General features: G+C 43.4%; 2 protein-coding genes and 1 non-coding gene across 7 annotated transcripts in view; 1 reads left to right on the top strand and 2 right to left on the bottom strand.

The window, feature by feature from the left end:
- MDH2 (malate dehydrogenase 2) overlaps positions 1–14,706 on the top strand; it is a 313,892-nt gene that overhangs the window by 128,394 nt on the left and 170,792 nt on the right. The window lies entirely within an intron of this gene.
- LOC140118441 (uncharacterized) overlaps positions 1–14,706 on the bottom strand; it is an 87,221-nt gene that overhangs the window by 9,905 nt on the left and 62,610 nt on the right. For all 5 annotated transcript variants that reach the window (XM_072136369.1, XM_072136367.1, XM_072136371.1 and 2 more), the window contains 3 exons: positions 9,247–9,314; positions 8,997–9,157; positions 797–941 (listed from right to left, as the gene is read on the bottom strand). In XM_072136369.1, the coding sequence (XP_071992470.1) occupies positions 797–941; positions 8,997–9,157; positions 9,247–9,314 (374 nt within the window). The remainder of the gene's footprint in view (positions 1–796; positions 942–8,996; positions 9,158–9,246; positions 9,315–14,706) is intronic.
- LOC140120137 (small nucleolar RNA U3) lies at positions 2,338–2,555 on the bottom strand. The gene has a single exon (XR_011853542.1). It is a non-coding gene; the product is annotated as a small nucleolar RNA U3 (small nucleolar RNA).

Here is a 14,706-nt window from a genome sequence, read left to right as displayed (position 1 = left end):
ATGGACCAAAATCTCTGAGGAATGCTTCCAGCACCTTGTTAAATCTATGCCACGAAGAATTGAGGCAGTTCTGAAGGCAAAAGGGGGTCCAACCCGTTACTAGCATGGTGTACCTAATAAAGTGGCCGGTGAGTGTACAATGATAGGCGAATTTGCCTTCCTCCTTTCAACTGTGTTGGTGTCTTTAGGAGGCTGAATGATTGAAAGTTGTCAAAGAACAAGGAGAAATAAATTATTGCTTAAGATGCTGTGCTGGCACTTTGCAATAAATAAGCGGCTTTTGGTTAAAGTTTGGGCACTGAGGCTCTAAGGTTAGCCATCACTGCTATAGGGGAAACATATTTCGTATAAGTGGTGTTTAACTTTATCAGAACCAGAGTGTAATAACACGTTTACTACATGCGATTGTTTATACTAAGAATTGTCAATGTGAGACGGCATAATACAGAGCTCTATTTATTCAGTGCAATTCCATCTGCAATTGTGTAGTATTTTATAGGGCACTGGTATTCTTGTATTGGGAAGAAAAAATGGACCCTTAGTCCTGGGTGCGTCTACACCTCCTTAAGACATAGCCCTGCGTATGCCCAGCCCTTCCAGTACTTATTCTGGTTACATTTGGGAAAAACACACTTATTATCCTGTTCCCCATTGCAACTTCAGGGGAATAGACACAATACTGGTGCTCAATGTATGTTGCTAGCAGGGTGCTGGAAAGACCTAAAATGACCACCAGAAAAGGCTCTAAATTGACCTCTGTTAGCACTTTAATTTTTCAGAATCTATAGAAACTTACCTGTTTTGGACACATCTAGCAGTGATCAGTACCCAGAAACTACCCAATAAGCTGCCACTGCACAAAGTCACCTGGTTTTCTTGCAGAACAACGCGCCAGGGCCAAGACTGACTCACATTCAAAAATGTTGGACATGGTGCCACCGCTGTAAAACAAGCAAATCGTACAATTACAGTCTAATGACTGCTACAAATGGCTAGCTGATTCCAGAAATCACACTAGGGTGGCCTCACATCATTGTCATTGTGGCTTTTACTAGTTAAGTAGTAAAGTAGTGAACATTTGTGGCTCTAGCTTTACAAATATTTCCAGTGTACACAATGTCCTGTGTTACCTAGAATACAGGGACTGAAGGCAGTTGGTCTGAATCCTTTTAAACACATTATTGTTGTAAGTTAGACTGTTCACACATCCAAGGCCATTTCCATTCCATTTTATCGTGATGCTAATAATCTTTTTGCTACACCAGGAGTCTGTCTGCTGGTGTTTCTGTTTTTTTCCATTACTACACTGCATCACCCACAGTGTTACATCTCCCATAGAAGTAAATTGTAGAATAAAACTGGGGTAACCACATCCCTGGTGCACTACAGTAGTATTTCAGTATATAGTATGAGCTATCAGACCCTGCAGGGTTGAAGTACACTAGAGGGTCAGAAATAATAGTAAAAAAAAAAAATTAAAAATATAAAATTTAAAAAAGTTTAAATACCCCCCCCCCTTTCCCTAGAACACACATAAAAGTTAATAAACAGTAAAAATAACAAACATGTTAGGTATCGCCACATCCCAAAATGCCTGTTCTATCAAAATATAAAAAAAGATTATTCCTGGCCATGAACACTGTGACAGAAAATAGAGCCCAAATGTCTGAATCGACACTTTTTTGCCATTTTTCCATCCATGAATATTTATGTAAAAAATGCACCAACAGTCATATAGGTCTTAAATTGATATAAGTTTATACACCAGTACATGCTGCAAAAACATTACACCTTGCACAGATCCATACACCAAAGTGTGAAAAAGTTATTGGCAAAATGGAAAATAATTTTTTTGTACAAAACATTTAAAAAAATTTTTTAAATCTACTACAACCTAGTAAAACCTATGTAAATTTGGTATTCCTGTGATCGTATCAACCCAAAGAATATAGAGGAGGTGTCATTTAGAGCACAGAATAAAAGTAATTGTAACAGTACCCACAAGAAAACGACACAAATGTGTTTTATTTTTGTCAATGTCATCGAGCTTGGAATTTAAGACCTGGTGACTAGTAAAAAAATTTTTTACTGCTGCCAAATGCTATGCATTTCATAAGTAATATAGATATCAAATTTAGATTTAATGTAAAGTTAATGATTTGCAGACATGTAGAAAAATTAGTGAGAAATCTCAGCACTGACCATTACCAATTAGACTTTAGTGCCATGCAGTATGCTCTATAATTAATAGAAAGGGCACTACTGGGGTAGACTTGCCACTGCTTGCTCATATTGTATTCACTACTCCATCTATTTTTGTAACAATATATAAAAGCAACCACTCAGCTTGTGATCTCTCCCTCCACCTCCTCTGTAATAGAGAAGGAGAACGATCATCAACAGCAGCCAGTCCCTGCAATGAAGCAGAACTGGGAGCTCACTTCACGCTCAGGAGAGATCACTACAGCTCCTCCTCATGGTTGCTGGGTTTGAACACTTTAGAGCACATTTCCGCAGTTAAAAACTATAGAAATGATCCCTGAAAGTATAGTCTTAACTTTCCTCTGCCGGCAATGACACTCCACACCCTCTGAGCTCCCCTTTGATATTGTGGAGAGGACACTTTATCATACTCATCGTCTACATATTATTGGAACATGGTCCCATTATAGTAAACTATCTTTCTACTGACTGCACTGGAGGGTAAACGGTTTTTATAACCAAGATTTTTAATGCTCTAAGTACACAGCTAACGTAAATCTGCATATAACACGCCTACCGACCAATCACATCAAAGTTCTCTCTTCCCTTCAGGAGCGGTGCATGTTGGGTAAATCATGACGTGTTGGAGGTAATCTCGTGGATGCGCCTCTGTGTGGAAAGAGGAGCGCGCGTCGCGCAGTGCCGTGCAGCTCAACGGTATCCATGTACTGAATACAATAGTGAAGGAGTAGCTTGGTTTGTACATGCGTGGTAGAGCTGGTGTGTAGCTACGCCCTTGTTCTGATAGCTGTGCCTACACCGGAAATCCCTCCCTCACGCTAGTGAGCGGCCACGGTGCTCGGTGTATAAAGCAGACATCTAGTGGGAGGACGCTTTCCATTACCTAACCATTAGCCGTGGCGTACAGGCTGTGCTTCTCGTTTCCGCCACATGGTGGCGCGTCCAGTCCTGCGCAGTGCCCTCTCCCACATCCGCGGTCCTGCACTACGTGACTTCATGCTGCAGTCACTCAGGAGGAGATAACAGGGCGCCCAGGACTCATGTAACATGCACACCGCGTACATGCACAATTATTATAAGGGAAGGCGAAGAAGATGATTTTGACAGATTGCAAAGTAAAAAAGACATTACTCACTTTTTCATTGTCATCCGTTCCATGGTAGCACCCATAGCTAGGTCCCTGTCCCCTCCCATGATTGCTGAGGCCAGAGGCCATGTGTTATGTGTGTCATTGGGTGCAGCACCCACAGGATGACTACTATCCAGTGCCATTGGGCTACTTGTCCTCTATTTTTACTCCCTACAGTCCAAATGCCATTTGAGAGTTACATACTTCCCAACATCTGTGGAGGCGAAAGGGAGAAGATGTGGCACACGTTGGACGCCCAGCCTTTGCCCCAACGTACCCATGTGGAATTTCAAAACGCAAGTGGTAGGGGGTTTGGCCAAAACCAGGAAACACATGCGTTTCATTGGAAAAGCACATGCAATTTGGCCAAACCTCCTCCATTTTAGATGCCGTAAGCGTTGGGGAACAGGCTGGGCTGACTGTAGAAAGAAAATGTCAGCAGCGTCCTTCATGTGCCATATCTTTTTTCACTTTGCCACGTGGGAATCTGCCCTCACTCTGCACACACATTGTGCCCTCTAGCTCCCCCTCACATTGTGGCCTCCATTATATTGTGTCCTCCAGCTCCCCCTCACATTGTGGCCCTCTAACATTGAGAGGCCAGCTCCCCATCATAGTGACAGCTCTCTGCATTACCACTATAATTAACTCTATTGGTGTATAAAGGATACCTATAGAATTGATGTCTCGGGGCACACCTCCTCTGCTGACAGGGACAGAGTACGAAATCCAGGACAGTTGGGAGGTACGATAGGTGTGTTTTGTGTGAAACATTTACTACTTAGTGGCACCATGCAATACTCCATGAAATGTTATACAGGCCGTCCCCTACTTAAGAACACTCGACTTACATAAGACCCCTAGTTACAAACGGACCTATGGATATTGGTAATTTATTGTGCTTTAGTCCTAGGCTACAATGATCAGCTGTAACAGTTATCACAGGTGTCTGTAATGAAGCTTTATTGTTACTCCTGGTTCTTATGACAACCCAACATTTTTAAAAACCAATTGTCACAGAGACCAAAAAAGTTCTGGCTGGGATTACAATGATAAAATATACAGTTCCGACTTACATACAAATTCAACTTAAGAACAAACCTACAGACCCTATCTTGTATGTAACCCAGGGACTGCCTGTACAAAAAATGTTTCAAATGCTGGGAAATTCACAAACCTTCCCTGCTGTTAATGACACTTTTTACATCACACATATGTAGCCAATGTACAGAGCTGTGGAATGTGTTTTTTAAACATTTTTATATTTTAATATAATAAATATTAATATTTATATAATTATAAATATTTTTTTCAAAAAGTGTAAATCCAGAGATTTAGATATTTTTACCCATTAGGTTGTTCACAGTGTGAGATTATTTTTCTTATTATTTAATAAAGCGGGGACGTGGAGATACCTAATGGGGGCGGGGGAAGAATCGTTATGGTGCGCCAGCGTATGATGTAAACCCCGCTTTTCTGTTGTGAAAGATGTCAGGACAGAGGCTGCCGGGCATGCCCCTCCACACCCCACCATTCCAATCTGCCGTGGATTTCAGAGTTGCAAATATTTCAGGGATTGTAGGGTGATTTTATTTCATTTTTTTATCCTTTTTTTCCTACTGCTATCCAGCAGCAAATAGAAGCAGCACAATTGTATATTTGGAAACAAATACCATCCACTTGCTCCTTCCACCCCCTTGAGGAAGCGACACGAAACGTACGTCGGATTGCTGTGGTGGTGGTCTGGGGCTTATTTACTGAAAGCAAGGTATTCAGGCACTTGTGGTACTACTGGGTTAGACATTATAATTGCATACTTTGCACAGCCCTATCCTGTATTTATTTATTTATTTATATGGTTACATGTATATATGATTGGATACTTGGTACTGTATATTATGGATTGACCACCACCATGCAGTTTGTTCTTGTGGATTTTAACGTGTGTGTTTTTAATGTCCATGTTGATCTCCCTTATGTGTATTAATAAAGATTTATATTATATTGATTTACTATATGGTTTTTTGAGTACAGTTTTTGGTCCTGTATACTTTTGTTGGTATTTATTGTTTGATCAGTATAGGGATTGGTTACAAGAGTAGTGGGTACGGCTATTGGTATTCATCACTTGCTCCTTAACGCTGAGGCCCTTTTTCGTTTTTGCATTTCCATTTTTTTTTTTAAACTTTAATTTTTATTAAAATTTTTATATTTTCAATCTTTACAACAGGGACAACAAGCATGGTAATACAGCGGTCCTCATTATGCATTTCCATTTTTTACTCCCCACCTTCAAAAAACTATAACTTTTTAATTTTTTATGTAAATCGCTGTGTGAGAGCTTGTTTTCTCCATACTTTTTTCTTTGGGTCGGTGCGTTCACGGGGAAGATGCATTGGTCACAGCCTCCCCCCAGTATATAACCAGCCAGCGCATGCCCCCTAGTATATAGCCAGAAACCCCCCATAATATAGCCGGCGCCTGCACCCTAGTATATAGCCTACCAGCCCTTATCCCCCAGTATATAGCCAGCCCCCTTCCCCAATATGTAGTGAGCTCCCAGCCCCAGTATGTAGCCAGTCCCCTGCCCCAGTATATAGATAGCCCCCTCTCCCAGTATATAGCCAGCAGCCTGTGCTCTCCAGTATAGAGCCAGGAAGGTGAAAAGTGGCTTCAGCGTTAAGGGGTTAAGGACCATACAATCTTTTCATCACTTTTTATTGAATTTTTTTATTTTTTCAAAATAGCAAAATGTGGACTTTTTGACTTTGCCCGCTTTTTTTTTTGTGATGTGGTTAAACGCTGGGAATAACATTTATTATATTTAGATACATCGGACTTTTTGGGATGTGGCGATACATAACATGTTTATGATTTTTACCCTTTTTTTAAATGCTATTTGCATTTAAATGGTTAACAACCGTGGTCAGTGCCAGCCCTCTCCACACACCCGCAGCCGACATGTCGGTAAGGGGTTAAAAAAACTGAAGTTATATCTGTAGTAATGTAAAAGTTCAAATCCACAAAAAACACCCATCACAGTGTACAAAAGTTACATACATCTGGGCCAGGTATGAAATCTTTCTTTTTAGCTATACAGAAATATATATATATATCATTTTTGGGAGTCAAAGCATAAAGTTTTGTTTTCCCTTCAAATCTGTAAATAAAGATGATGTAAATAGGGCCCACCATACATCAATAATGTGTTTATGGCCCTTTTAATACCGCATTTGGACTATATGTGAAATACAGAGATAAAAAAAATGCACATGATTCTAATTCCTGGTCTTTTATTTAGGGCTCTTTCACATTGGCAATTTTTTTTTTCAGTGGTTTTTCAGTGAACCCATTTTTTCTTATGGACACCGATTGGTTTTCTCTTCCTGGCTTCATTGATTTTTTTGCCTTACTGACCCAGTCTTTTCAATGGGCTTTTTTCACACTTCAGTTTTTTTCCATTAATCCAATGTTGTCAGGAAACACAAAAAGGACAGGGTTCTGCATTTTTTGTCCACTGATAAGAGGAGAAAAACGGAAGTGTGAAAAAGCTGGTTGAAAAGAATGGTTCAGTAAGGCCTCTTCCACACTAGCGTTGCGTTTCACGTCAGGGTGCAATGCGTGAAAAACTGACGTTTTTGGCTGCGTTTTTGTTCCATTCTTCCTTGGAGTAATTAGCGTTTTTGCGTTTTTCACGCGCGTGTTGTTAGCGGTTTTTTGCGTTTTCGGCGCATTTTTCACGCGCGAGTCAATGGGAGAATCGAGCATTTTTCAAAGGGACCATGGTTTGGGATTAAAATGGGTTATTTAATTAAAAAATAATGTCTTCTGATAAGTTGCAAACATCTGCGATCTATTCTTCACTGTTCCCCGTGTATATTATCTCCCGACAAGTTAGCAGATGTGAAGAACAGTGAAGAATAGAATAAAACCAGTGAACACAGTGAAAACAGTGACCACAGGATCATTTAAGAGAAAAACTTGTCGGGAGATACGCGCGGAACGGTGCGAACAAAATAGCATGTGAAGAACAATATATATGTTTGTGAAGAACAAATTGCAGATGTTTAAATACATCTGCAATGTGTTCTTCACACATATATATTGTTCTTCACATGCTATTTTGGCCGCACCGTTCCGCGCGTATCTCCCGACAAGTAAGCAGATGTGCCGAACATCTGTAATCTATTCTGCACTGTGTTCTGCACTGTGTTTTTCTCTTAAATGATCCTGTGGTCACTGTTTTCACTGTGTTCACTGGTTTTATTCTATTCTTCACTGTTCTTCACTGTGTTTTTTTAATTAAATGATCGTTCGCGAGCAGGGGAAATACTGTTATTCTGGTCACCTAGCAACCCTTACGTTTAAAACGCATTGCACTCGCATTGCACTTGCAATGATTACGAGTGCAATGCGTTCTTGATGCATCTCCATAGACTTGAATGGGGCGTGAAAATTGCGCGTGACTCGCAAAAATAGAGCATGCTGCGATTGTGACGCGCGTGCAAACGAACGCAAGCACGCGCGTCAAAAACAACGCTAATGGAGAAAGAGCCATTGAATACAATGGGACAGAGTGCAATGCAAGTTCTGCGCGTCAAATGCACGCGCAGAACTCGCGCGTGAAAAACGCCAGTGTAGAAGGGGCTTAAGGCATCTGGGAAAAATCACTAAAGCCAGGAGGAGAAAACCAATCAGTATGTGTTCATGGACTCATTCAAATGGGCATTTTTGATGTCCATATGCTATCCGTTTTTTTTCCGGATGGCATACTGTCCCATTGATTCCTATGGGTCCGTCCTTTAAATTTTACCGATGTACAGCATACACTATTTTTTTCTCTCATGCAGATTACGGACCTCCATCCAAGTCAATAGATGATTAGAAACCATTTTCTAGTTCGGCGGATGTGAAAAAAACGGATAACATATGGATGTGAAAAACAACAGATGCAGATACAATACGGACTGAAAACGGACATCACATGTATGCATTTTTTGCAGATGCCCAGCGGACACACCCATTTGAATAATCCCTAAGCCAGTGATGGTGAACCTTTTAGAGATCGAGTGCCCAAAGTGAGACTCAAAAACAACTAGCTTTTACCAAAGTGCCAACCCAGCAATTTAGGCAGTAACAAACTTATTGCTACCAGAATCTTTGAGCTCCAATCCGACACCTTTTCACTCTTTGGACAGGACCAAGCAGCACAGGATTGGTCACTTTTCAATAGCAGGGCACTACTTGGACTACCTGAGACTGCAGGAAGATGCCATGTCTGGCAAACTCTGCATGGGAGACAGTCTGTGTGCCCACAGAGATGCCTCCGAGTGCCATCTCTGGCACCAGTGCCATAGGTTTGCCACCACTGCCCTAAGCCAAAATGGTTTCAGTGAAAAATCGGTGATTAAAAAAAAAACTCCTGGTGAATGGGGCCTTACTTGGAGGTATGAATCCAGTGCTGAATGTATGGAGCTGGATACTGTTGCTGCCAACATCCTACTCAATTTCATGACTGTTAAATTAATATTCTTGACAGATTTGGGTATTTTAAGCAAGTAGGAAAGAAGCTTCTGCAGAGTGTTATTCATCTCATAATCATTTTCTATTTCTAATATTCCTGGATATCAAAATGGGTTATTACCTCCAACGGCCAGGCTGTCGACGTTCAATGATATATTGATGTTGGAATTGCTGATGCTATAATTTCTCAGGATCTGCACAACATTGTCAGCATTAATCCCGCTCATTGTGAAGTTGTTATTACAGAACAGTAACTGGAAATAAGCAATTGTAGGATCAGGCCTGAAATATCAAACATGGCACAAGTCACTGGTCAGCCAACTACTGCTACATACAGGCCCTGCCATGCATATGCCTACTGGGAAATTTACCTTGGCCAGAAGACAGATGCGTTTCTGTAGCTCACCTTTACTGAACTATTGTTTAACGCTGTATTCATCTGAAAGAAATTTCATAAAATAGATTGAAACAATGAACAAGTATGTCAGTCTGGATACACTGTTTGCCAGGTGACTGGTTCTAGACATGCCAGATATTATTCATTGTACCCTTTGTCCTGTTCTGTATTATGTTCATACAAGCTGGATAGGATTATTAGAGCTCACAAGGGTGTAATGCACCTGCCTGTATTATATAGCCAGGTACATTTCCACAGATGGGTCTCTTTGTTCTGCCCTGAAAGCTTATGGCAGGGATCGTTGCAATCTGGTATTAATTTCCAGAAACATGCACAAAAGATCCATTTTCTTTCAGTATTGAGCAATTTTCAGAAAGTAAATACTGTCTTTAGTTGTCAAACATTTACGTATTTTATGAAGGTCTATTAGAATGGACTATACACTACACAGACAAAAGTATCATCTATGCATTACACCTACAAGAGGTTTAATGACATCCCATTCTCAATCCATTGTCAATATTGTTGCTCCCTCCTTTACAGAAAAATACTTCCACACTTCTGAGAAGATTTTGGACTGTGAGCAGAAGAGTATTTTTTAGGTCAGCCACTAATATTGGCTGTGGGACTAGCGTCATTTTTATTTCTTCATAGTGGAAGGTATTTTGATGGGATTAAAGTTGTGGTTTTGTGTTTCAGACTATTACACACCAAAAACGCCCAAACTTGCCTTTACACTGGAGCACAGCCATGCCGGAAGAGAAACAGGTCTTCCTCAAACTGTTCTCACAAATAAATACAATGGGGGAATTTAGCCAGACTTCTACCATAATTTATGCCAAAAAAAACCTTGCAACATATTTATAAAAAATTTTAGACCATAAGACCTGTCTGACAATGAGGGTGTGGCTTTTGGAAAAGGGTTGTGATATCTGGAAAAGGGGCTGGGCAGGAAATAATATGTGTGCAAGAAAAAATAGCTGGCGACACATTAATAAATTCACCCCAATTTCTTTGTACATGGAAATATTATAAGGGTTGTGTCATTATCTTTAATAATTCCTTATCCACTGGATATGGAATAAATATCAGATTAGGGGGTGTCTCAACTATTTGACCTCCACAATCCTGTGCTCCATCGACAACCAAGAACCCCCATAATCTGATATGTATCCCCTATCCTGTGGATAAGGGATAAATATAGCTAATGTCAGAAAACCTTTTGGTTTACCTTTACTGGATAACAGGCTTATGGAAAAATCGAGAAAATTATCCCTCTAAGACCAACATTTACAGTTTGTGCAGCTGTTAACATTTTGGAATTCACTAGACTTAGACCTTTCGTCTGGACTACCAGATGCAAGAGCTGTTACCCAGCCATGGAAACCCATGTCATGAAGCTCCCATTGTAGTTTTTATGCTGATTTTAATTCAGAAGAATTTTAACAAATCTTAAGCACTATGTAGCACAGTACAGGGCAAAACGATCAACCCCCTTGTAACCTGACGTGATCTGCCACTCCTGTGGTTCCTAAACAATAACTTGCTGGATAAATTCTAGTTATACAACATATTATATCACACATAATAGACAGGAGGGAGAGGGTAGACAACATACGGAAGAAGGGAACGGAAAATAGGGGGGTCCTTATGGGAGTAGAGATGGTGTCCCGTGGTTCAGACTCTTGACTGGTATGTGAGCTACATCTGCCATGTGTCATTGAATAAAAACATTTTATTTTGTACCAGATAATAAAGCTTGTCATTTAGCATTATCCACATTAGATTGTTATTAACCCCATAAGGATGCAGCGAGTTTTCACTTTAAAGGGGTTTTCCCACGAACTAAAGTTAGACCCTATCCACAGGATAGGGCTTAACTTGCTGATCAGTGGGGGCAGGCCCGGCTCCAGCACCCGGCATACCTGGGCAAGTGCCGGGGCCCAGAGAGCTGCCGGGGGCCCACACACGCTGTTCACATCTTCACTTCCTGTGATGAGGAGCTGTGTCCTGCACTGTTCCTCCCCCACTCTGACAGACACAGCACAGGTAGAGGCTACAGAACCATTAATGTCGCCAGCATTAAGTCTGATGCGGCTAGATTTGCGGCCTTTGATTTTCTCGGCCGTGTTGAAGCCGACATTTTATTTTTGCAGGAGACCAGGCTGCCAGATTTGGCGGCCGTGTTTAAAGCTAAGAGGGAATGGAGACACGGGCCTTCCTATTGGTCTCTTGCGGCCGAGCCGTATAACGGAGTGGCGGTCCTTTTTACCGCACCGGTAGAATGCCGACGAGTTATTGAGTTAGAAATGGGGAGGTGCCTGATCCTGGATGTCCTCATGAAGGGACAAGAACTTCGCCTAATTAACATCTATGGTCCCCAGTCCAAGTGGAACAGGAAGTGTCTCTTTATGAGGATCAAGCCCTACCTTTTTACAAGTCGGCAGGTGGTCTTTGGAGGGGACTTCAATGCTGTCACGAGGTCCCAGGATAGGGGAGGTTCCAGAGACAAGCTGACTTATGATAGCGTCGCTCTTAATAGCATAGCTAGTGAGGCTCGCCTGGTGGATGTCCACATCCGGCACACCCCAGGCCACGCGGGGTTCACCTATTATAGGGGTAGCTGCAGGTCTAGAATAGACAGGTTTTATTTAAAGGAGGAAGCCATTTCTTCACCAGTTTCTGTTGTTGAGGTGGAGTTCTCCGACCACTGTTTAATTTTGTTTTCTCTGAATGTTACAGAGACCCCCCGGATGGGAAGAGGCTACTGGAAGCTCAATTCGTCTCTCCTGGAAGAAGCAGAGATAAGACAATCCTTTGAGGACTTTCTTCAGAGCCAGGTACCATTGCTGGGCCTTTGTAGCAGTAAGTCAGAGTGGTGGGAGATGCTCAAGAAAAGGGTGGCGAGATTCTTCCGCCAGCTCTCGAGCCTCAGGAGCCTGGACAGGTACCGCCTGTATCAGTGCCTGAGGAGGAAACTCGAGCATCTCGTCTCGACTGGAGGTAGTCGTGAGGACATCTCCAGAGTGAAATCCTTGCTGAAGAGGTGTCAGTACGATAGACACGCATCTTTGGTTTTTGAGAGGGATTACGGGAAATACCGCTCGCCCGACCCTTACAGAAACTGCAAGATGTCAGTGAATGGTAAAGTTGTCACAGGACTGGTTGACAGTACGGGATCCCTGAAAAGGACCAGATCAGGGATTCTGGAGGTCGTCAGATCCTTCTACTCGCACCTCTTGGGCAGGAAGGATCTAGATCGGGATGTGATGTCAGCTTTCCTGGCTGAAACTGTCCCTGAGCCAGGAGTAGACCCCTCTCTTGATGTTTTGACCGAAGTGATCAGGGAAGAGGAAGTCAGCCGGGCGATTGAAGGGCTCGCCCTCAATAAATCGCCAGGTCCGGATGGCTTAACATCTGAGTTTTATAAGACCTTTAAGGACGCCTTGGTTCCCCTCTTGACTGAGGTATTCAATGAGTGTCTTTCCTCGGGCGCTCTGCCGAAGTCAATGAGGAGGTCTGCCCTGATCATCCTGTCAAAGGGTAAGGACCGATCTCGTGTTGAAAACTGGCGTCCCATAGCGCTTCTCAATGCGGACAGAAAGGTTTTGGCAAAGGTGCTGTTTAATCGGCTGGTGCAGTTTGCACCCCGGCTCCTTTCGGGGACCCAGCACTGCTCTGTTCCAGGCCGCAGTACATTTAGTGCTGTGCTTTGTGTCCGGGAGGCAGTGGAGCAGGGCAGGGCTGGTAACTGGAAGGGGTACTTGCTGTCCTTGGATCAGGCAAAAGCGTTTGATCGGGTTAACCACGAGTACCTCTGGTCTGTCCTTCTGAGGTATGGCCTGCCGGGCGGGTTTGTCAATTGGCTAAAGGTTTTGTACGCAGGGGCAGAGAGTTTCCCGCTTGTGAACGGTTGGATTGGCCGCTCTTTTGAGGTCGGGTCTGGTGTTCGCCAGGGTTGTCCTCTGAGCCCACTTTTATACGTGTTCGCGATTGACCCATTCCTTAGGAGGGTTGATCGTGGGCCGTTGGTGGGAGTCGGGATGGATCAGGCAGCACCGGAAGCCACTCTAAGGGTGGTAGCATATGCCGATGATGTCACTGTTTTCGTGTCCTCGGGAGGGGAGGCGCAATGGGTGATGTCAGAGGTTGACCGCTACTCAGAGGCTTCTGGGTCCAAGATCAACCGGGATAAGTGTGAGAGTCTCTGGCTGGGAGAGAGGGATCCAGGCTTTGATCTCCCGGACACTCTTCCAGGGCCCCAGGACTCTGCCAAAGTTCTCTGCATCGAATTTGGCCAGGGGGATTACCCCATGCAAAACTGGGACGGCAGGCTTAAGATCGCCGCTCAGAAGGTGGACCAGTGGAAGGGTTGGTCTTTGACCCTCAGAGAAAGGGTTAATCTGATCAAAACTTACCTGCTCCCGTTGCTGATATATCTGGGCAGTGTGTGCATGTTGCCGGAACCCCTCTGGACTCGGGTCTACAGTCTGTTCTTCCAGCTGTTATGGGGGAATAGGCTGAACCTAATCAAGAGGGAGGTTACTTACCGCACGAGGAGACAAGGAGGGTTGTGTATGGTCAACCCTGTGGTGTTCCTAGTGAATACCTTTCTTAAGATCAATGTAGCAAACCTCTGGAAAGAGAGGGCTCCTCCGTGGGTATACTCCTGTAGGGGATGGTTTAGGCCAGTGGTGGCGAACCTATGGCACGGGTGCCAGAGGTGGCACTCGGAGCCCTTTTTGTGGGCACCCAGGCCATCACCCTGCACAAAGGTCACCATTGAGGACTCCAAGTGACTTGAAGAATGCAGGAGGAGCAAGGAGGAGTGGTCTGAACTGGATTACCATTGAAGCCCCTTCTCAGGGCCTGTGATTCATCCTGTTAAAGGGACCTTAGAGGGACCTACAATAACAATCCAAATTTCTCCATCTTTCTACTGTATTGGTGTTTTCAGGATGCCAATGCATATGAATCTGTGACACAGCAGGGAGCAATACATTACTTTAAATTGGCATTTGGCACTTTGTGAAAAATTTGTGGCTTTCAATTGTAGTTTGGGCACTCAGTCTCTAAAAGGTTCGCCATCACTGGTTTAGGCCTTTCTTCCAGGAATGGGAGACAGGAGGACAAGTGAAGGATCTCCGTACACCGCATGGGCATCTTCCGGCTTACGCTACCCCGGTTCTGAAGGTGATTCGCCGGTGGGGTCTGGGAATGTGGGAGATCAGGACCATGTCAAGGAAAGTCCTTGACAAAAGGGTTCTGTTTGCCCATTTCCAGAGGCCTCTGGCCCTCAGGGATTGCCCAAGTCGGGATCTGGGGGTGGGTTTGAGTTTAATGAATTCCATCAGGATCCCCTTGAAGTTTTGGGACGTGACTTGGCGCTGCTTCCATGGAAAGCTGTGTGTGAGGGACAATCTGAAGTGTAGGA

Source organism: Engystomops pustulosus, chromosome 2 (assembly GCF_040894005.1).
Source record: "Engystomops pustulosus chromosome 2, aEngPut4.maternal, whole genome shotgun sequence".
Taxonomy (NCBI): Eukaryota; Metazoa; Chordata; class Amphibia; order Anura; family Leptodactylidae; genus Engystomops; species Engystomops pustulosus.
Note: the sequence above shows the minus strand (reverse complement) of the source record. Positions and strands in the feature narration are given on the sequence as shown.